The sequence below is a fragment of the Podarcis muralis genome, chromosome 7, assembly GCF_964188315.1.
Source record: "Podarcis muralis chromosome 7, rPodMur119.hap1.1, whole genome shotgun sequence".
Classification (NCBI taxonomy): Eukaryota; Metazoa; Chordata; class Lepidosauria; order Squamata; family Lacertidae; genus Podarcis; species Podarcis muralis.
Window position 1 is genome coordinate 86795599 of NC_135661.1, and position 23413 is coordinate 86819011.

The following is a 23413-nucleotide window of genomic DNA, read 5'->3' on the forward strand; positions in this document are numbered from 1 at the left end:
GGGCAAGCTTGCTGTCGGATCCACAGTCCTGGATTTCAGGACAAATATCCACACATTAAAAGCAAATCAAGCCAGGGGATAAGTTGGCTGTGCACAGTACTGAGTGACCGGCTCTCAGAACAACACATTCACAGTTTTTTAAAAGTCTGGGGGAAGGAGAACCGAACTGATTGACTCAGGGCACAAATGGGCAGTGGCATAGCATGGGTTGCCAGCCCCCGGGGCTGCGTGGAGGGAGTGGGAAGGAGGGAAATGGACAGAGTACGCATGCACATTCAACTGCCTAATGAATGGGAGCCCAAACTTTTTTCAAAGAAGGCCAGATTTGAGGAAGTGAACATGCATGAGGGCCGACCAAGGTTGTTGAGGTTATTGAGCTCAAAGTTGTTGAGCTTTTTTTAGGACTGAAGTTTAATCCAGGGGTCAGATTAAATGCCTGACCTAACGGCATTTGCTTTACACAAAAGATCGCAGTCACAGAGATAAGTAAAGAAGAGCTGTTCTATTGTCTGGAGAGGTCACTTCCTGGTTTGCATGGAAAAGCTGCTTTTAACGGAGCCCAGCGACTGAAGCGCACAACCGTACTGAGTCAACACCAGGCGCTGGAATTTCGTGCCCCTAATCATTTTGCGCCTGCTCAACTGCCTTCTGGTTTGCAATACAGTGGTACCTCAAGTTAAGTACTTAATTCGTTCCGGAGGTCCGTTCTTAACCTGAAACTGTTCTTAACCTGAAGCACCACTTTAGCTAATGGGGCCTCCTGCTGCCGCCGCGCCACCAGAGCATGATTTCTGTTCTCATCCTGAAGCAAAGTTCTTAACCTGAAGCACTATTTCTGGGTTAGCAGAGTCTGTAACCTGAAGCGTCTGTAACCTGAAGCGTATGTAACCTGAGGTACCGCTGTATTCTATCAGGGACTGCAGCTGCGCCTGCGGTTTGAGAGCTAGAATCTGGCCTCATGTTTTAAGAAAGCTGAAATTCCGAGGATGCCGAACCCAGGCCAACAAACAAATGCAGCCGATCTTCCTAAAGCACTGCCATAGAGAATAAGCTGTTACCTGTAGAGCTTTATCATCTGCGCTGACTTCTTCGCCAATTTCCCTAGAAGGCAACATAACATCATCTAGGAGTGCCTAAATGTGCAGGTACGGGCATCATCCCCAATCCTCCACTTCTTGTATTTCTCCTTTCACATCCCAAATGATCAAAATCCTACCATTTATTAATTAGTAGGGTTTAAGGGTCGTCGTTCCCTCTTGTAAACAAAAATATGCCCTTTTCCCTTATGGGGTATCCAAGAGCCCATATAGAGTCCTTACATAGGTTCCCTATTGGGTAGGAGAGAATAACCTAAGACCACCCCTCAGATACATCACACCTACATCACAGAAAAGGCGGTCTAAAACAGAAATTTGAATATTGTTTTTCTCCTGTTGTTGTTTATCTCCTGTCTGGCAGGTTACTTGATTGGATTTCCTGGGGAGCCTGGCCTTTCTTTTGTAGTGATAAATACTTAGTTCCTGGGTCAGGTCACAGGCTCACACCCTATTCATATCTTAAATGTGTCCTTAAGACAGGATTTGTGAGGAAAGAGACAATGGGGAGGAAAACCTTGCAGAGAAAACATTTGCTCGGTTTAGGAATCAAAATGGTTCCAGGTTGGCCTTCCTGTGCTGATCTATATATGTGCTTGGTTGGTACATTACAATATATCTAAGACCATAAAATTCCTATCACAACCCCCCCAAAAAATCTACAACAATAGATTGGGTCAAAGTGGAAATGTGGATGAACCCTAAGTTAGTCATGTCTAGGAATGCTGATGGTTCTACTCTAGCACTGAATACTACCCACAGTTACCGATTGAGGCTGACTTTTAAACATAAAAATTAAGTTCTTAAAAAAACAGGGGGAACAGACAGGAGATACAAGCCTTGAGGCTTAGACCCTCTGGGGCATCAGAACTCACCGGAACTGATGTTTCTTCTCCGTGAAGACGCGGATGGTGAATTCAGCCTCAGCCAGAGGGTTTTGAAGGCTGGTGACGATCAGGTAATCTCCGGGGGGCAACCGGATATATTCGGTGATGTCTCTTAAATACCCGTAGGCAGTCGGCCAAACTTGTTTGAGTTTGGGGAGCAGCTGTTTTCTTTGAGCTGTGCTCTTCAGCTGTAGATACTGGAGGAAGAAAGTCGACAAGGCTTTTCTCCCCGGGAGGAGGAGCAGTTTCCTTGGCCTTTTCTAGAGTGTACTGACACTGTTTTTGAACAGGCTATTGTGGGGGGAAAGTCTCCAGAGCCTCCCATTCAAATGAACCTATCCAGACTCAGAGATCATCTTCTGAGGCCCTCCTTCGTGTGCCTCCTCCTTGAGAGGTCCAGAGGATGGCAACACGAGAACGGGGCCTTCTCTGCAGTGGCTCCCCGTCTGTGGGATTCTCTCCCCAGGGAAGTTCGCCTGGCGCCTTCATTATACACCTTTAGGCGCCATGCAAAAACATTCCTTTTCAAGACAGGCCTTTGGTTGATTTGATTTACATCCTATTCCCTTTTAAAATGTGTTTTTTGGGGGGTGGGGTTATTGGGTTGTCATTTTTATTTTCATTATGTATTTTGTGGTTTTATATCTTGATTTTATTCTGTGAAAGGCCCTGAGATGTCCGGGTGTAGGGCGGTATATAAATTCAATAAATATTATTATTATTATTATTATTATTATTATTATTATTATTATTCAGTCCCTCATGAATGCCCCTCACCCGGCCTGCTGTAGCAGCTTGGCAGACTTCATTTTTGTTTCACACAACACTGAGGAGGTCCATGAACAGAAGTGGCTTATAAGACTGGGCACTGCTTTTTTTCTTTAAAAAAATGTTTAGGGGTCCTCTCATTTTCCTGCTCATATTGAAATACTGCTCCTCAATGAGGCCAAACTTAGATTCACAAAATGTTTATGGGTATGCATACCCCTGCATCCCCCCCCCCCCCCCGAAAAAACACTGTGGCTGGGTCAGAACCACGTTGCTCCCTTCCCAGCAGGTGGGTCACTGTTGCTTACCCAGGCAGTAAAGAGGTCAGCACAGTGCAAACACGCTGATGGAGTCAATCCAGCACTCCTGCTGGCGCACTTCCACTATGCCAACCTCCCTTTCAAAAATCATTTCCAAATGGGTTGTAGCTTTCCTATTTTAGCCCGTTCCTTAACTTCTGGGTGAAGCAATTGTGCAAAGAGAGAGAGAGAGAGACCCCTTCAAGACAGTACAAACCACTTGGATGGATTATTACCTCTTCGGACATCTGCAAGAAAAGAAAGAGAGCAGGAAAATTTATAGGAGGGCCATGAAGCTGCAACCAGGAAATCAAATGCATTTTTCTCTCCCCCCAACAGCCCCACCTCCAAGTTCCCACTGATTTTGGCAATGGTGGTGACAACAACAGACTGACACAGAACTGGGATGGCTGGAGAGGTTTAAACACCCTGTATGCTCTACAAGCCCAGTGTCCAGGTAGGGATGCAAACTGCTACCTCTGGAGTCATCAGATTAGCCATTTGAAGAGTGACAGGTTATGTGTGATGTTTGCCCTGTATGTGTGAGAGAGAGAGGACTCAGCTACACTTGTCAATTATATCATTATAACTGCATTATAAACACATGGCACCAAGTGGTGCTGTAGAGCAGTGATCTGTCGCCAAAGGGATTTTCCATTAAGAGCTTTTGATAGCATATTTTTCTATAGCGTTTTTTAAATCTGTATAGATCCAGCAGGAGTGTGGGGTAGCCACACCCACCACTGGCCCCTGGACAGGTGGCATGGGATGAACAGGGGTCTTGACCAAAAAAAAAAAGGTAGACACTCCTGGTGTGTATAGGATTATAGGATTGCAACCTTGATTGCTTTTTTTTACTTAGTATCAGTTGCTGCTGATCCTTCTCTAAAAGACACACACACACCTCTACCTCCCCGCCATTTCATTTTTGGATTGTAACTGTCAATGTGTTTAGTCACAAGTTGCCCTGAGAGAGTCAATCCACAGAGCGTCAGAAAAGGCAATTGATAAGCTATGATATTACTAACATAGTGGACAGACCACAGCTGGGGGGGGGGGCGGTGGAGTGGAAGAGAGGGCTTATTAGCAGATAACATGGAGAGGAAGGACATAGGAAGCTGCCTTGTACCAGGTCAGACCATGAGTCCAGCTAACCCAGTATTGTCAACACTGGCTGGCAGCAGCTCTCCAGAGTTTCACACAGGGACATTCTCAGCCCTGCCTGGATGTCAGGGACTAAACGTGGGACTTTCTATATGCAAACAGATGCTCTAGAAGCAGATGACCACTGAGCTCAGGGCCGGCCCATTCATGAGGCAGGCGTCTCAGGCAGTGAAATCCAAGGGACGTCACCGCAGAAGCAAGGAGAAGCAGCTGCAGTAGCTGAGCACCTCACTTCCTGGGATCTCAGGAAAATCACATCAGGCCTCTGCACGATATCAGCAGAAGCTGAAGTGAGGCTTCAGCGGCGCTTAGGGGTGGGCAGGCAGCACCTTCCCATTTCACTTCAGGTGGCAGAATGGGATGGGCAGCCCCTGTCTAAGCTACCAATTGGTTTTACTTCATCCCCAGGTGGGTCTTCTGGCAAATCATGTCACCAGACACAATATTTAGGAAGACCTTCCTGACAGTAAGAGCTGTTCGACAGTGGAATTTGCTGCCAAGGAGTGTGGTGGAGTCTCCTTCTTTGGAGGTCTTTAAGCAGAGGCTTGACAACCATATGTCAGGAATGCTCTGATGGTGTTTCCTGCTTGGCAGGGGGTTGGACTCAATGGCCCTTGTGGTCTCTTCCAACTCTATGATTCTATGATTCTATTTGATCCAGTCAGCCTCATGCGCTCACCTGAAAGATGTCATAGCCTATGCAAAGGAAGCCCTTATTGCTCCTGCGCCGGTCCTTCTGCGTCAAGGAGACAAGGAGGGAGCAGGAGGGGTGAGGGAGTTGATCCTGTTTTTTCCTTTGCTTCTCGTCCGGCTCCAGCAGTGAAAGGTGGAACTGGGGGTTCATCCAAAAGGTGTCTGCACAGCGAGGAAAACGGGTCTAAAGCCACTCAGATAACTCAGATTTTGGGGCATGTTTGGGGCCTAGGGTTGTGGGAGAAATTGTCTGGGAAACTCCTTGCAGTGAAATTGCCTCTCCTCAAACTTTACTACGCTACTTTGAGGAGGGCCCTCCAGCAGCGACTTAGTTTCTTCCACACCTCACCAGGACATCACCTGCTGAAAGTGCTTTGCGGCTCCGTGAACAGCATTGAAGTGCACCAGGTGTGCGCTTTTAACTGCCGGCAGGTGGTGCTATTGCTTCACCCTGTGGAATGCCCTCCCATCGGATGTCAAGGAGATAAATAACTATACCACTTTTAGAAGACATCTGAAGGCAGCCCTGCGTAGGGAAGATTTTGCTTGATGTTTTATGACGCTTTTATAGTTATTGGAAGCTGCCCAGAGTGGCTGGGCGGGGTACTACTACCACTACTAATAATAGTAGTAGTAATTCAAAAATGTTTTAAGAAGCATTCAGAGCTCATCCACACCTCTTGAGATCTTGGCTCTCACCCTCCATATTACTGCAATTTGGGGCTAGGAACCACAAGACATTCCCACTTATCAGAATGTAACATGCATTTATTGAATCAGCTACAGTGGACGCTCGGGTTGCGAACGTGATCCGTGCGGGATGCACGTTCGCAACCCGCATCTGCGCACACGTGGGTTGCGATTCGACGCTTCTGTGCATGCACAAAGTGTGATTTAGCGCTTCTGCGCATGCACAACTGCCGAAACCAGGAAGTAACCCGTTTTGGTACTTCGGGGTTTCAGCAGTCCGCGACCCAAAAAAACACAACCTGAAGCGGCTGTAACCCGAGGTGTGACTGTACTCACTTTTAATCTTACCACGAGTAACACACCACCACGTCCACACAAGCATGCCGTGTTCCCACCTGAAGGAGCGTCTCCACCCCCATCGTTCAGCCCGGACACTGAGATCCAGTGCCGAGGGCCTTCTGGCGGTTCCCTCACTGCGAGAAGCCAAGTTACAGGGAACAGGTCGGTAGTGGCGCCCGCCCTGTGGAACGCCCTCCCGTCAGATGTCAAAGAGATAAATAATTACCTGACATTCAGAAGACATCTTAAGGCAGCCTTGTTCAGGGAAGTTTTTAATATGTAATGCTGTACTGTTTTTAACACTGATTGGGAGCCGCCCAGAGTGGCTGGGGAAACTCAGCCAGATGGGCGGGGTATAAATAATAAATTATTATTATTATTATTATTATTATTACTCCCTGCCTCATTATCTGCTTGCATTTTCTGCAATGTCCTGAAAGCCATAGGTCTCCCCCAACCTGCCTTCGTTGCATCTGCCCGGGGCGAGGGAAATCTGTGACCCTCTACATGTTGTCCAACTCCCACACTCATCAGTCCTAGCCAGCAAAGCCAAGTCATGGACGGATGATGGGAGTTGCAATCCATCAACCTCTGAAAGGCCACAGACCCAGCGCCATGCCCAATTAATCTGCTCCCAGCTCAGCCCTGCCAGTGCCACTTCTGTCTACTCCCCTGTCCCAAACTCCAAGGATTACCCCAGGGGTTGAAGGTCCGGTGTCCACCCGCAGTGTGACCTTTGACCCAGCTCCCTTGGAAGCAGTCGCCGCCGTACCAGCCAGAGGGGGAACTCTCCCCTTCTAGCCCATCAGTGCGGAAGTGGCAGATCTCCAAGATATCGAAATGATGTATGAAGTCAGACAGTTGCATCCTAGAGAGAGAGAGCAAAACAGGGGGAAGTGTGCAACACCATGGTTTTCCCAGTAGTGATGTATGGAAGTGAGAGCTGGACCATCAAGAAGGCTGATCACTGAAGAATTGATGCTTTTGAATTCTGGTGCTGGAGGAGACTCTTGAGAGTCCCATGGACTGCAAGAAGATCAAACCTCTCCATTCTGAAGGAAATCAGCCCTGAGTGCTCACTGGAAGGACAGATCCTGAAGCTGAGGCTCCAAGACTTTGGCCACCTCACGAGAAGAGAAGACTCCCTGGAAAAGACCCTGATGTTGGGAAAGATGGTGAGCACAAGGAGAAGGGGACGACAGAGGATGAGATGATGGGACAGTGTTCTTGAAGCTACCAGCATGAGTTTGACCAAACTGCGGGAGGCAGTGGAAGACAGGAGTGCCTGGCGTGCTCTGGTCCAGGGGGTCACGAAGAGGTGGACACGACTAAACGACTAAACAACAACAAAATACTGGGGCAAGGGTTAACACTGACTGTCCTCTGACTACGGTGGTCCCACCCTTTTAAACACTCCCTTGAAGAACTCCACACCGCAAAAGAAGAGTTAAGATCTGGGGCTCTGTTTCTTACCAGAATTCCCCATCTTCTTGTTTCACATGCAGCTGCTCCCGGAGTCCAGGGTCCACGTAGCTCCAAAGCGGTGAGCTAGGGCAGAAAAACATGGGCATTCACAAATGTACATCAGTGGAGAGCTTCATAGGCAAAAGTTGGGTTGGATCTACACTGAGCTGTTTAACGTTACAGAAACGATATTATATATATTGTTCTAAAACGTCACAGGTCATACTTCCAAATTAAAATGTTTTTCTTACCTTATCGTTCCGCCCCCTACCCCCCCCCCCCCGGTCCAAACTCTGCTGGTTTATCTGCAGCGCCCTCAGGTGTCGCATTTTAATAACAATTTAAGAATGTTAAGAGCAACGCGTTTTGAAAACCATTCTTTAACCCTTTTTTTAACGTTATAAACCGTGAGTGTAGATACGTCCCTGGTTAGCAAAGGTGGCCACCGTCAACGCTGTGGAATTTAAAAGCACATTTAACACACATCCAAAGCATGTGGCTTTCCCCTCAATGATTCCTGGGAAGTGCTGGGGATTCTGGGAACTGCAGCTTTCTTAGGGGTAAGCTGTCGTTACCAAGATTTGGGGGGGGGGGGAATGAAAAGGTCTTGAAGGGACACATCAAAGTGAAAAGGCGAGGACAATTGCCAAATCTTTGCTGGAAGAGGGCCAGTCACACGAAGTTCCTGACTCCCATTGTGGACCTGCTTAAGTCTTTTTAACCTTAAAACACTCTGGGACGTGAAATGATTGCGGGACTTGCCCTGGAAATGGAGGCTGTGGACATGAAACTCAAGAGATCACACAGCTAGCTATCAAGAGACCCACATATATCCATCATCCCAGGCACCCCCCAAATTTTGCAAGGCAGTATAATGTGATTGCTTGCTCAGAATGCCTCTCCTGGTATTGTGCCCTCTGGCTCTCGTCCTGCCCCCCAAGAGCCTCCAGGCAAACTCACGTGTCGCTCCAGCTGCCGTTCCACTCGACCCTGCCCCATGGATTCCGTAACCGCAGCAGCTTCACCTTCTGACCCCCCACATGGACCTAAGAATGAGCAAAAAAAATAGCAGGTGGTCCCTATGTTTTATAGCAGAGAACAGCCACCAGGGGCATTTTTTACACAGAGACCCCAAAAGGAGTTAAAGACCAGGGGCGCTGCCAGGTGCTTAAAAGAACTGAGGCACAGGACACAAATTTCCCCGCAGTTTGCACATTTTGCTATTGCATTCGTATCCTGCTTTTCCTCCAGGAAGCTCAAGGCAGTGTAGGTCGTTTGTTTACTTCCCTTTTATAATCCTCACAACAAGCCTGCGAGGTAGGTTAAAAATGATTGGCAGGGACTGGCCTAAGGTCACCCAGCAAGCTTCATGGCTGGGTAGAGATTTGAACCCAGGTCTTCCGGACCCTAGTCAGGTACTCTAACCACTTTGCCACACTGGCTTTCCATTGGCCCATGCCAATTTAGATAGATGATAGATATAGATAGATAGATAGATAGACAGACAGACAGACAGACAGACAGACAGACAGACAGACAGATAAACGTAAAGGTAAAGGTAAAGGGACCCCTGGACATTAGGTCCAGTCATGACCGACTCTGGGGTAGCGGTGCTCATCTCGCTTTATTGGCCGAGGAAGCAGCATACAGCTTCCGGGTCATGTGGCCAGCATGACTAAGCCGCTTCTGGCAAACCAGAGCAGCGCATGGAAACGCCCTTTACCTTCCCCCCGGAGCGGTACCTATTTATCTACTTGCACTTGAAGTGCTTTCGAACTGCTAGGTTGGCAGGAGCAGGGACCGAGCAATGGGAGCTCACCCTGTCGCGGGGATTCGAACCACCGACCTTCTGATCGGCAAGTCCTAGGCTCTGTGGTTTAACCCACAGCGCCACCCGCGTCCCTAAAGGCTGAGATATTTTGTACCAGTGTAGATTGCTTCCCTCCTTTCCCGTTGTTGTAATTATTAGAAGAGCTTTTCTTACAGAGCAGCTTTTCCTTTGATAACTGGCCTAAATTTATATCTAGATAGATAGATAGATAGATAGATAGATAGATAGATAGGTAAAGGTAAAGGGACCCCTGACCATTAGGTCCAGTCGTGACTAACTCTGGGGTTGTGGCACTCATCTCGCTTTACTGGCCGAGGGAGCCGGCGTACAGCTTCCGGGTCATGTGGCCAGCATGACTGAGCCGCTTCTGGCGAACCAGAGCAGCGCACGGAAATGCCGCTTACCTTCCCTCCAGAGCGGTACCTATTTATCTACTTGCACTGGCGTGCTTTCGAACTGCTAGGTTGGCAGAGATAGATTAGATAGATAGATAGATAGATAGATAGATAGATAGATGATAGATATAAATTTAGGCCAATTATCAAAGGAAAAGCTGCCCTGTAAGAAAAGCTCTTTTAATAATAATAACAACAACAACAACAACAACAGTGGGAAAAGAGAAAAAGAGAAAGGAGGGAGGCTATCCAAACTGGTACAAAATATCTCAGCCTTTAGCCTTGCAATGCCCCTGATCTGGAATCTCCCAAGACATACCTTGCGGAACCCGGTGATGGAATAGGCGTGCCCTTTCAGCAGTTTCTCTGGGGTTTCGTGTTCAGTCTCCTCAGGACCACTAGCCTGAAGAAAATCGGGATGGACAACACGGTCAGACCCACAACCATCACCCAGAAACAATTGGGTGACTAATTCCTCCCCCCCCCCCAATTTGTCAATAGCCTTGAATATGTCTCTGAATACCAGTTGGTAAGATTCACAAGTGAGGAAAAGGTTCTGGCACTCGGGTCCTGCTTGAAAGTTTCCCACAAACACCTGGTAGGTCACTGTGAGAATACGATGCTGGACTAGATCCCCTTTGGCCTGATCCAGCAGGTCTCTCCCTAGAGTTACAAGTTTGTGGGTGCCAGACTCCTGGATCTGGTAAGAGTTAGAATTTAATGAAGGCTTGGGGTGTTTGGCTGAGTGCTAGATGCTTCGAACTCCTGGATTCAGCAAGTGTTAAAAGTTAATTGAGCCAGGCTAGACTCCAGGGTGACAGGCCATTAAGAGAACAAAGGATTAAAGGACTGGGGGGGGGGCTCCCTCAACAGATTAAGCCAGAGGTTAGAGCAGAGAAGTTAGGAGAGAGATGACATTGAAGGAAACCGAGAGGGAACATGGCATTAGAGAGCAAAATTTTATGCCTGCTTGGATCTAAGGAAGCTCCTGCAGCCAATCGGAAGCCATGGAAGCCCCATCGGACATTCGGTTTCCAAAAATAGTTCACAAACCGAAACACTCACTTCCGGGTTTGCGGCATTCGGGAGCCAAAACGTTCAAGAACTAAGCTGTTTGGAAGCCAAGGTATGACTGTATTTAAAACTTTCAGTCCCCACTCCTGGTGTTTTGGGACCTTAACTTCCATCAATCAAGACTGAGAGCTAGCATCGGGTTCTGGGTCTGGCTCAATAGAGGCTTGGGGGGTCTCAGCACCTGGGAGCTGACCCACAGCTTGGTTTTGCCACTGAAGCCGCTGAGAAGATATTGCCAGGGATTTGGGGAGCTGGGTGTGCCGATGACACGAAGCACTGCAACCCGTCAAAGGGAGTGCCCCCCCCCCCGCACCTACCATAGTGCCTGCTCCCATCATAGCGCGCCTCTTCAGCGCCTCTTGAATGATCTTGAAGAGCTCTGGGTTAGGTGTTTTCAGCAGAAAGATGGTCCCAACTCCACCAGTGAAGTCCACAAAGGCTTCATTCATCATTCCCAGACTTATACCCTTGTAGGAGCCATTCAGCCTTTGCAGAAAGGAAAAGGCGGGAGTAGAGTGAAAATACAGATTGAAGAGCAGAAGAATGAACACAGGGATCTGCCTTGCACTAAATCAGACCATTTTTCTCTTAAGAAAAAGATAGACCTTATGCAATTGTCTTCTCTGTACATCCAAGGCAGCGATCTACTCAATGCCACACGTTTTTCGGTCCTGAGACAGCCTCCAACATTCCTCAGATGAAAATGGGGGCGTTCTGTTCTACTTCAGTGTAGGTGTGTGTCCCCCCAACCCCATGCCCCATATATAGGCACACTGCCCATGGAATATGGGGAAAGGGTGGGGCTGGCAGAGTTGCCCCAACAGCTGCTACCAAGAGGAGCGTGCAACAATACAGTGCCGGCAAAACGCCTTGGTAAAATTGTGAGGCTTCCGTCAACCCGCCCTGGGCGTCAGAGGAGGCACCTGCGCCAGATGTTTACAAGGCAGCCCTTCTGTGCCAGCAGCGTAGTCTCTATGGTTGGCAGATGTGGCCTCCAAAAGGCCCCTGTGCACCATCGCAAGGCAGGGCCCCCCCAGGCCGCTCCTGCTGCCACCATCACCATTGAGTGGATGCGTTGAGTGGTACCGTCTGGCAGAGCTGGGGAGGCAGCAGAGGTTGGCACCCGGACCCCTCTCCTCCCCTCCCCACGGGTCCCATTGCACCACCATTGGAGGCTCGGTCACTGTCTCCTCTCTCCCTGCTCCTGCCCTTCCCTGCTTTCAGTGTTGCATACTGAGAAGCTGCAGTGGCTTAAGGGTCTCGCAACGGCCCCAACATTTTCAGGACAGTTGGAGACTATGGAATGACAACTCTTTGCACAGTGGTACCTCTGGATGCAAATAGGATCCGTTCCGGTGCCCCATTCGCAGCATGAGCAGAACGCAGGTCGCAATTTGCCACGTCTGCGCATGCGCGCGACGTCATTTTGCGTGTCTGCGCATGCGCGAGCGGCGAAACCCGGAAGTAACCCGTTCTGTTACTTCTGGGTCGCCGCGGGATGCAACCTGAAAACGTTCAACCTGAAGCAACTTTAACCTGAGGTATGACTGTATTTAGATTTTTAAAGTTGGTTAGATGAGGGTCTAGCTTAAGGCTGGGCGATATGTTGATATGTCGTCCAAAACCGGTTTAAATTCCATATTGTGAGATCGGTTTCAAAAATTTTGCCTGGGCCATATATTGAGAATCGTGTGTGTGTGTGTGTGTGTGTGTGTGTTTGCTATGCAAAAATCACAATGCAGGGGAAACTGTGAAGCCAGCCAATGCCTCTACATAGCTCCATCCTTATTTCAGACATTGTGATATATCGGTATATGATATACCGAGCTATAGCTTAGGACTCCACTCTCTTGGGGGCCCCAAAAAAACTAAAGAAAAAACACACACCTGGATGGACATTTCCAAAATACAAGATAAAATAACACCTACATACAGCAACAGTGTTTTGTGTTGTGTACGGACCTAGTAGGTCCATAAATTACCATATAGCATATATTGAACACACAAAAAACAGCGGCAATTTGTTGTTGACAAAGGACAGCTGGACATATAAAGGGCCCCATTACCTTCAGTAGCTTAGGGCCTCATCAGACCTAAATCCAGGCCTGGCTATATCACCGTGTTTAGCCAGACATATATCACGAAGTTGAAAACCAGATATTGCCCAGCCCTAGTCTAGTTAAAGCTGGGGAACCTGTGGCCCTCTGGGTATTGCTTGACTACAACTCTCATCAGCTGTAGAGAGTTATGACTCTGCTGTCAAAGGCTGGTGAGAAAGGGGGCTTGCCAACACCTGGAGGACCCTCATTGCTGCTCCGCCGGATGTTGTTGGACTCCAGGCCCCATCAGCCCAGGCAGTGTGGCCAATGCAGAGGGGTAATGGGAACTGTAGTCCGACAACAGCTGGAAGGCCTCAACTGTCATGGACTGGCCAAATGCAGAGGAGTGGTGGAAGGCACCAGCTGGGGAACCCCCAAGGGAAGAAGGCTCAGAGCCCAGGGATTGGTGGTGGGATGACAATGAGTGGTCAGATGGAGAAGAGGGAGAAGACTGGGAGGAGGAGGTGTCGGAAGCTGAAGAGACAGGGCTTAGTGAGCGGGGAGAGTCTGGGGCAGAGAGCAGTCCAGAATCAGAGGCAGAAGCAGAGGCTGGAGAGGAGGGTGCCAAGAGGCAGCTGAAGCATAGCTGTCAACTTACAGATTTGAAAATAAGGGACCAGCAGCCTCGAAAATAAGGGATCAGCAGCCAAAATAAGGGATTTTCCGAACACAGGTATGTTCAACTTCTGAGCCCCTCCGAGCCAAAGGCAGAAAGCCCAGCCAGCAGCCAAACGAAGCCTCAAGCGCTGGTTCCCACAGCGCAGCAACCCGGCAAAGGGGATGCAGCAAGGGAAACCACCGTCACCTCTCCGCTGGGAAGCGCTGAGCAAAGGCGAGTCCCCAGGCAACGCGGCCGATTTGATCGGCACAAGGCATGCAAGCTCCACCCCTCAGTCATTCTTAGACTCCTTATTGGGTGAGCAACGCAGCCAAGCAACACAGTTGGAGCCTCCCTCCTCCCTGGCTGGCAGGGAGGGAGGGAGAGGAGGTGCTTCCTTTGAAACCCGGGAAATTTAAGGGACATCATCCATAAGGGACAGCAGCGGGACACGGCGCTGGGATAAGAGACTGTCTCGCCAAATAAGGGACGGTTGACAGCTATGAGCTGAAGAATCCAGGGAGTCTCCCCCTTCTGCTGTGACCAGGTCCCTCCGCCCCCCGCCCCGTCTCTTGGAACACACAGAGAAATGAAAAAGGAAGAGCAGAGATTGGTTGTGTACAGACGCAGTCTGCAACTGCTTGATAAAAGCCCTGCAGGGGAGGATTCTTAGGCAGCTGTGGGAAGGCAGGGACCTTTTATCCTTACAGCTGCCGCATTTGGGCAAAAGCTACTGAGCTGCTGGGGTCACCAGGCCTGCGCTGTCTTAGTTTCTTGAATCAATAGTTGACTTTATCGCTGGCCTATGCTTGACTCCGGCTCCCGACAACGCCCAAATTAAACAGTGAATTAAATAACTGGTGTTCCACTCACTTGGCGTAGGCTTTCTCCAACAAAGGCATCCAGAACTCATCCTTCTCCTCTGAGTGCACGAAAATCAACTTTCCATTCACAGTGGGCAGAAAATCATCCACCACGACATCTACCCACTGCCCATACTGCCAGAACTAGGAAGCGGTTGGGTGGGAGGGAAATGAATGAGAATGAGATGCTTTTGATTAGGAGAACCTCTGTTCTTTGCCTGCCCTCCAGATGTTGTTGGACAACAACTCCCATCAGCCACAGTCAGCATAGCCAATGGTCAAGGATGATGGTTGTTGCAATAACAATGGTACTGATTGCAAGGTAACAAAATCAGCTGGCTATGAAAATGGATTAAAACTAGTAGAAGGTTGAGAGGGTGATCAAAGAAGAAGAATGAAGCAGTAGCACCAGGAATTTAATGGACTTGCAATGAAGGGACACAGAGCCTAGGACTTGCCAATCAGAAGGTCGTGGTTCGAATCCCCACGATGGGGTGAGCTCCTGTTGCTCGGTCCCTGCTCCTGCCAACCTAGCAGTTCAAAATCACGCCAGTGCAAGTAGATAAATAGGTACCACTCTGGTGGGAAGGTAAACGGCGTTTCCGTGCGCTGCTCTGGTTCGCCACATGACCCGGAAGCTGCACGCCGGCTCCCTCGGCCAATAAAGCGAGATGAGCGCCGCAACCCCAGAGTCAGTCACGACTGGACCTAATGGTCAGGGGTCCCTTTACCTTTACCTATGCTTGCAACGGGAGTGGGAAACCTAATTATTAAATTTAAATAATTTAAATAATTTGGGTGCATTTGTTAAAGTTCAAAAACTAATAAAAATTAATTATTATTTTTTTTAAAAAAAGGATGGTGGGTATTGTAGTCGAATGAAACCTGGAGGGCCACGGCAGCTGGTTAGATTCGAAAGCCTCCAGGATTCCATTCTGACGCTGTAAATTCTGCAATCCCTGCACCTTCGTGCTAGGAAATGGCTTCATTTTCACCCAGCAAAGTACAAGGGTAGCAGTGATGGGAAGAAGCTTTGACCAGGGACCTGACTGGACCTCCTGGAGGGGATGTAATGAAAGTCACCTGGAAGTGGAAGATGCCAGCATAGTCTGCAGTCTCAAAACTTTGACTCTGTGGGACCACCCTGTGCAGGATATGTGGGTACAACGTGAGGGATGCTGTTGCTGCCAGGAACCAGCAGTCGCCTGTCAGAGGTAGAAAGAAGATGGTTGCTATTTATTTATTTCTACACAGTTTGAAAGACCAAATGCTCCATAAAATAGATGCACAACTTCTCAGGATTCTATAGAAGGCGGCATCCACACCAGCTTAATTTAATGAGGATGACTCAGAGATCAGGACAAGTTCGTACATTGAGTACGATGTACGGTACATATGACTCCCCCTGCGAAGAATTCCGGAAACTGAAGCTCAGCCCCTTACAGAACCACATGGCACTAAAGCCATGTGCTTTAAATTTATGGTATGTGTGTAGCCCAGGGAACACCTGCCTGTTTACTCTACAAGCAAGGAATTCAACTGCTTATCTGAATTGGGAACAGAAGAGAAATCTGGTTTAAAGTGCATCATTCCCATGACCCCAAATACCTTCAGAATTCGTAGCTCTCTGAATTTTGCGAGAATGGAAAGTGTGCACAAAAATGAATTGCATCAGGAGGGGGAAATGGCTTGCAAAAACGTGTATACTGGGCAAAATTTCGTATAAAAATCTGCAGTAGGAGAAATGAACACTAAAATTGTGGCAAATTTTTTTTGCGAGGAATTTCCTAAATAAATAAATCACTAGCCAATGCAGAAATGTGGCAAACTGAATTTAAGATGATAAAAATGCAAAACAGAGAGAAGCCACAATGGAAAGATTTGTCCATTCCTAATGTGAATTATTTGATTTTATGGATTCTGTTCAACATAATGTGGGGCTTCTTGGTGTAGAAATTTTTGTGGATTATACACAGCATGGAAAATAATACCAATTGGTCACCATTTTTGTTGTGTGTTTAACAGCAACTAGATACACAAAGCACGTGGTGAAGGATTTGTCATCACGACGACGCTAGAGAAAGCTTCGCCTACTGAATTCCTGACTGTCGGGCTGCTGTAAAAGTCACAGCAGCAGGAAGCAAACAAATAGCAGCTCTGTAATAATTTGGTTTATCACTAGTTGTAGGATTGATAAGGAACAAAGAGTTTTGAAACCTTCTCATGTTTGTACAGCGAAGCTGCTTTCTACACCCCAGACATAAACTAGTTGTTAAATGTTAATTGATAACGGCTTTCCTCCTCCAAAGGCATTGTAGAAATGATGGTTTTGTGAGGACGATACTTGCAAGGACTGCTAGCCCTGTCCTGGAACTACAAATCCCAGGGTTCCCTGAGGGAAGCCACATCCATTAAGCTGGTTTACTTCCGTTTAGCTAGTTTACATTTGTGGTAAAGATGTAACATCAGGCAGCCAATAAGACTTGCCTTTTTTTAACCGTTCTTTGCATGCACAAAGTTAGCAAGTAGAAAGACAGCTTTACTCATGTGAGTTTTACTATAATGAAGAAGATCACAGAAAGGATGAAATCATGCTCATTCTAAATTCTGATATGCCAGGCTGCCACCGAAGGCACAGGGGCAGCAACAACAGAAAAGGGTGGCAACTCAAAATTAATGAATGACTATGGCGCTGTGGGTTAAACCACTGAGCCTAGGACTTGCCGATCAGAAGGTCAGCGGTTCAAATCCCCGTGACGGGGTGAGCTCCCATTGCTGTGTCCCTGCTCCTGCCAACCTAGCAGTTCGAAAGCACGTCAAAGTGCAAGTAGATAAATAGGTACCACTCCAGCGGGAAGGTAAACGGCATTTCCGTGCGCTGCTCTGGTTTGCCAGAAGTGACTTAATCATGCTGGCCACATGAACCAGAAGCTGTACGCCGGCTCCCTCGGCCAATAAAGCCAGATGAGCGCCGCAATCCCAGAGTTGGTCACAACTGGACCTAATGGTCAGGGGTCCCTTTACCTTTTTATATCAACAAACCTCTAATGCAGGGGTCAGCAAACTTTTTCAGCAGGGGGCCTGTCCATTGTCCCTCAGACCTTGGGGGGCAAACTATATTTTGAAAAAAATAATGAACAAATTCCTATGCCCCACAAATAACCCAGAGATGCATTTTAAATAAAATGACACATTATACTCATGTAAAACACCCTGATTCCTAGACAGTCCGCAGGCCGGATTTAGAGGGCGATTGGACCGGATCCGGCCCCCGGGCCTTAGTTTCCCTACCCATGCTCTAATGAAATTCAATGTCCCCACTGTGGAAGGACATGTGGATCCAGAACTGGCCTCCACAGTCACCTACAAACTCATTGTTAAAACCTTGTTTATGGAAGACAATCTTACTCGGCTACGAGTGATTGCCAGATAAGTGGTGTGTGGCTGAGTCTTTTCCTAGGAGAGACGCTCTGCTGTTTAATTCTCTAAATCGGCATCAGAAATGCAAAAGTTGATGCTCTCTCCCCACCTCACAAAGTTGCAGTGATACAGGTGACAGTTTCCGCTGTCGAAGGCGCAAAAGTCAGGCCAGAAAGCAGGGCGGAAAACTTAACAGCAAGGCAATAAGCTACAGAGAAAGCAAGCAATTGACACATTACCCAGTTTCCCCTGGCGGACATCTGTACGGTTCATTCCTTCACAGATGAAGCGAGGCACTTGGGGCTTGCAGATGTCCTGTAAAGACAACACGGAAAAGTTGTTTCCATTACCTACTTCTGCAATAACAGGCTGCTGAAACAAACAAACCTTGGCGTAACCAGGAGGAATGGGCTTTTGTGTGCAGGGACTGTGTCCAGTTCTGGTACCTGAGAGACAATTCCTTGGCTTGGAATGCACTCAGGGCTTTCATTCTAAGAAATCCCCAGCCCACCAGGTGAGCTGGAGGTGTCAACCTGGCTTTCCACATGTTAGAAAAGTTGGGTCCAGCACTGAGGGCCTTCTGGCGGTTCCCTCATCGCGAGAAGCAAAGCTTCAGGGAACCAGGCAGAGGGCCTTTTCGGTAGTGGCACCCGCCCTGTGGAACGCCTTCCCAGCAGATGTCAAAGAGATAAACAACTACCTGACATTCAGAAGACATCTGAAGGCAGCCCTGTTCAGGGAAGTTTTTAATGTGTGACATCTTAGTGTATTTTTGGTCTTTGTGGAGAAACCCAGCCAGATGGGCGGGGTACAAATAAATTATTATTATTATTATTATTATTATTATTATTATTATGTGCTCCCCTCCTCTCTGCCAAGCGGTGGCAAGAGCCCATGGGGTCTATATGTTCCTTTCTAGAATTGAGACATAGCAGAAACTGTCGTAGCTTTAAGAAATATGGTTTATTCACTGATTTACACCTTCAGTCTGCATGGAGTCCAGATCTTACAGCACGGTCCAAGGTACCTCTCCCCATCAGCTCTGCAGCCAACCTGCCCAAGATGGATACCAGTCTTTCTTCACCCCTTCTTCCCCCAGCACTCCTTGCTGACAGACTCTCTTTTCCTGTCGCCTCAAACACACAGTTACCCTGACAACTTTCCAAACCCCTGCCTCTGTTCACACCTCTGTGTTTCTTAATGGCTCTAGCTTGGCCGGGTCGTTTTGCATAAGGTGGCACAGGAATTCCCTTTTTTTTTGTATGTAATTTTTATTAAATTTTACAATTTAAAATACTCAGTTTTACATCCTTAAAATATCAATTACTTCCCTTCTTCTCTTTCCATGGTTCATTTTATATATCATAAATCCCTGCATATTTTTACAAAAGCTATACCATTCAATATTCCATTATTACACCCATCAAAACTTATTTACACTGTTGAATTTATCTTAATGCTGCCAACATTTTCAGCTACACAATTATTTCCCATATATTCAATAAACGTTTTCCAGTCTTCTCTAAACGTATGTGCTTCTTGTTCTCTTATTCTGCATGTTAAGTCTGCAAGCTGAGCAGTTTTGCTCAGCTGCTCAGCCCAGGAATTCCTCTGCAGCTTCTATTTCTCCCTTCACATCCCAAATCAACAAAACAAACCATTTATTAATTTCTAGGGTTTAGGGGTCCCCCCAAAAGACATATAACACCTATATTACTCCCTCCCCCCTCCCAAGATGCCAGCATCCCCAAAACACTCAACAGACTGACTGTTGTACACTGCTTGCTTCTTTCGGGAACTACTGATAATCAGTGAACTGGATGTAAAAGGAGAATGTCTTTGTTTTGACTCACCTTTGGCCTCTGCCAAACCACCCCCTGGGCTTTCTTGGAGCCAGGTCCCAGCTTATTGTATCCAAGCGACTCGGGGCTGGGTTTGAAGTCGGGGTCGACGAAGAGCGATCCCTGCTGGAGACACCGGCGCTTCAGCTCCCCATAGTCCTGCCCCCCGTAGGGGAGGACTCGGGCAACTGCCTTGGCATCATCCTTCTCCAGGCAGATAGTGATTCCGGAGGAAGCCATAGCTGAGATCAACGGCAGCTGAGTCGTGGACTTGGGTTGGTTTATATAGAGGCAGAGGAAAGGGATGAGCCAAGATGTTGCCCCTCCCAGGTTGGCTCATACCGGAACCGTTCCACTTCCCGACTCGGGTACAAGGACTGTGCAGTTTTCCACACTGATTTCATCAGGACTGTGGTCACGTAGGACAAAGGGGTCCCTGCCCTACCCATCTCGGCCTGTTATCAGCCAACGGCTTCCACAAATGGGTATACACCGGCTTTCTTATTTTCAACTAGCCTTCCCTGTCGGCTTCCTCTTTTGTAATCTCAGTATTGCCCCTGTAAAACTCGGCGGAGAGGAAGACAGGGGCAAAAGTAGAATGAGTTGGTTTTTGTATATAACGGCAGCAGCCTGAGCACTACGCCCAAAGAGGGAAAGAAGGAGAGGTTCCAGGAAAGGAAGAACAGCTTTTGAAAAGCATGGAGTGTACTGATACGGAAGGGGGGGGGGCATGTCTTCTTCACCTTCTTCTTCGCTACAATATATCAATTTATTTCCAATTGTCAAGCATAATATGGGATGGAAAGCGCATATCACATACTTACAAAATAAGGGCAAAGCCCTTATCTACGCTCTATTACGCCTTTTCTTTACAGAGGGGGCTATGCATGTTCCATCTGCCTTAAAAGTTTATAGTGCAAAAGTGGTTGCAACTATGGCCTATGCGGTCCCTTTATGGGGCGCTTTTGTAAACCTCATGCCTCTGGTGACATTGCAAAATCTTTTTCTCAGACGCCTTTTGAAACTACCCTCCTGTGTAAGCAATTCTGCTATTCGCTTAGAACTTAAGACCCCCTCCCTAGAGATCCTGATGTGGAGACATGCCTTTAATTACTGGCTGTCCCTTTGGCATAAATTGCCCAATTACCATCTTATTCAGTGCCTTTGGAGAGATGATTCACCAGCCCATGGGCAACAAAAATCCATTCCAAACTGTTGTCTTATGGAATCTCTCCTTCTGATATACTAAATTTATATCTAATTACAGCAAAAAAGGTCATCAAACAAAGATTGGAGGAGGTTGATTTGCAACAAAATCTTACTACAGGTGGAGGTACATGTTCCCCGATAAATCTGGGCATTACATCTATGTCCCAGATACCTCGATATCTGTCTACCTTATCGGTTGCGTCGCATAGATTCGCTTTTGTTAGAGCCAGATTTAATGTGTTCCCCTCAAATGTGCTGAGCAATAGATTTTCTAACGGTAAAACCTCTGTTTTATGCGCATGTGACAACAAATCAATAGAATCCCTTTATCATATCTTGTTTAATTGTCCTTTATATATTGTTCCCTGATCAAGGATTTTGAGTTCAATCATTTTGGAAACTGTTGTTAAACCACCTGAATTACATCTAGCCTATCTACTCCAGGACATTGACTCTTATAGAACATTACAGATTGCCAGATTCCGGAATTCAGTTCTTTCATATAAAAGACTTCATGGAATGCTGCATGACTATTAAAAATCTAGTTAATTCTATCCACCATCTTTATGTTCAAGGCCACAATATGGTACATCTAGAGATTGTATGTAACGTGAAGGAGATTATGCGTTGAAATATTTTAGTTGACATTTTAGAATGTAAAATGCTATTTTATTTTATTTATTGATTGGTTTTACCTTGTGGGCTTATAGCCAAATAAAGTATTATCTATCTATCTTCCAATTGTCAATGTCAAAAGGGACTAAAATCTATAAAATTCATAGAAAATCAACGTGCCAATTTGCTCAATTTCTCTAGGACTCCATGACATCTCCCCTGTCCTCCATAATCCCTCAAGTAAGGTGTCAAGACCCTAATCTTGTCAAATCACTCTGCCAAGCCTTTCCTCCGGGCAATGCCAGGTGACAGAATATGCATACATGGACCATTGACTTCTCATCACCGGTACTCAGGAAGTGCTTATCTGCGCATAACTCCAGCTCTGCATATTCCCTCCTCCCCCCTCCATATGTTAATCCGGTGTAACCCAACCTCTCCTTAATGTATTCATGATGTAACTGGGATGTATTTTGCACTGTATTCTGGGACATGGAGGGAAGTTTCAAAAGTTCATGTCACCCCTTTCTCGCTGTTCAATCTCGCCTTGAACCTGTTGCGCAATAAACTTGGATCTTCTGCAGTTTGCTCCTGTCTCCGGCTGAGCTCATTTTCTTCCGCAGGGACCCGCGGACTTAGTCCGACGAGCTGGGTGGCAGAGTAACCCCGCACCCAGATTTTTCCGTAACAGAACGGAACCGGCAAGATTGGAGACCAAAACGACGGGAAATCCATCAAGGACTGGAGACCTTTTATTGAGCATTTAAAGAACTACCACAGCAACATGAAAACGCGAGCAGGGCTTGAAATATGAGCGACAGGCTTAAATAGGTCAAAATGGATGTGTCAAATAGTATACAGTGGACGGTCAGGTTGGGAACGGGATCTGTGCGGGAGGCACATTCACAACCCGCAGCGTCCGCAACCCGCAGCGATGCGCCTGCGCACACGCGGGTTGCGATTCAGCGTTTCTGCGCATGCGCAAAGTGCGATTTAGTGCTTCTGTGCATGCGCGACCGCCGAAACCTGGAAGTAACCCGTTCCAGTCCTTCCGGGTTTCGGTGGTCCGCAACCCGAAATAACGCAACCTGAAGCATCTGTAACCCAAGGTATGACTGTATGTGAAATATGCAGCATTCAGGGGTAAATATGGAAACCATGGAAGCGGGGATGGGAAGCCAATGGATAAAGTAATTTGCGGTCTGTTGAACTTTGTAAAGTTCGTCTTTTTTTGTGAAAAATCTATAAATAAATTAAAAAGAGAGAGAGTAAGTTGGTTTTTCCGGTTGTTGGCACTGGCTTCAACTTCTGCCTGGCCTCTCTGCCAATCCCAACTGTCACAGCCATCACAGCACCGGACTATACCTTCTACGGAGTCACGCCATTGGTCCCTCTAGCACAGGCATGTCCAAAGTCCGTTTTGGGGGCCTAATCCAGCCCACCGGTCAATTAAATCCAGCCCCTGTGGCAGTATATGTCCTGGGGTAAAATCCTAAAAAAAGCTTAGCAACTTTGGTTGGCCCTCACGCATGTTCACTTTATCAAATCTGGCCCTCTTTGAAAAAAGTTTGGGCACCCCTGATAATAATAATAATAATAATAATAATAAGAAGAAGAAGAAGAAGAAGAAGAAGAAGAAGAAGAAGAAGAAGAAGAAGAAGAAGAAGAATTTATTATTTATACCCTGCCCATTTGGCTGGATTTCCCCAGCCACTCCAAGCAGCTTCCAACAGAATATTAAAATACCGTAATGCATCAAACATTAAAAGCTTCACTAAACAGGGATGCCTTCAGATGTCTTCTAAAAGTCTGGTAGCTGTTTATCTCTTTGACATCTGGTGGGAGGACGTTCCACAGGGCGGGCGCCACCACCGAGAAGGCCCTCTGCCTGGTTCCCTGTAACTTGACTTCTCGCAGTGAGGGAACCACCAGAAGGCCCTCGGCGCTGGACCTCAGTGTCCGGGCAGAACGATGGGGGTGGAGACGCTCCTTCAGTTATCTGATCTAGCACAATGCTGTCTCCGCTGACTGGCAGCGCATCTCCTGGTTTTTCAGCCCAGGGGTCTCTCC

At 47.4% G+C, this 23413-nt stretch overlaps 1 protein-coding gene across 2 annotated transcripts in view; it reads right to left on the reverse strand.

Annotated features, from left to right (window-relative positions):
- LOC114602046 (calpain-12) overlaps nt 1-22182 on the reverse strand; it is a 33649-nt gene extending 11467 nt beyond the window's left edge. The window contains exons 1-14 of one of the 2 annotated variants that reach the window (XM_077932346.1): nt 22043-22182; nt 19532-20227; nt 17918-17993; nt 15342-15463; nt 14269-14402; nt 11016-11184; nt 9944-10027; nt 8359-8444; nt 7408-7482; nt 6630-6802; nt 4892-5067; nt 3285-3296; nt 1970-2178; nt 1059-1101 (exon numbers count right to left, since the gene is read on the reverse strand). In XM_077932346.1, the coding sequence (XP_077788472.1) occupies nt 1059-1101; nt 1970-2178; nt 3285-3296; nt 4892-5067; nt 6630-6802; nt 7408-7482; nt 8359-8444; nt 9944-10027; nt 11016-11184; nt 14269-14402; nt 15342-15463; nt 17918-17993; nt 19532-19759 (1587 nt within the window). In that variant the 5' untranslated portion in view covers nt 19760-20227; nt 22043-22182. Of the gene's footprint in view, nt 1-1058; nt 1102-1969; nt 2179-3284; nt 3297-4891; nt 5068-6629; nt 6803-7407; nt 7483-8358; nt 8445-9943; nt 10028-11015; nt 11185-14268; nt 14403-15341; nt 15464-17917; nt 17994-19531; nt 20228-22042 lie in introns of those variants that run through there. The other variant, XM_077932347.1, reaches the window with a different exon arrangement.
- Between the last annotated feature and the right edge of the window lie 1231 nt (nt 22183-23413).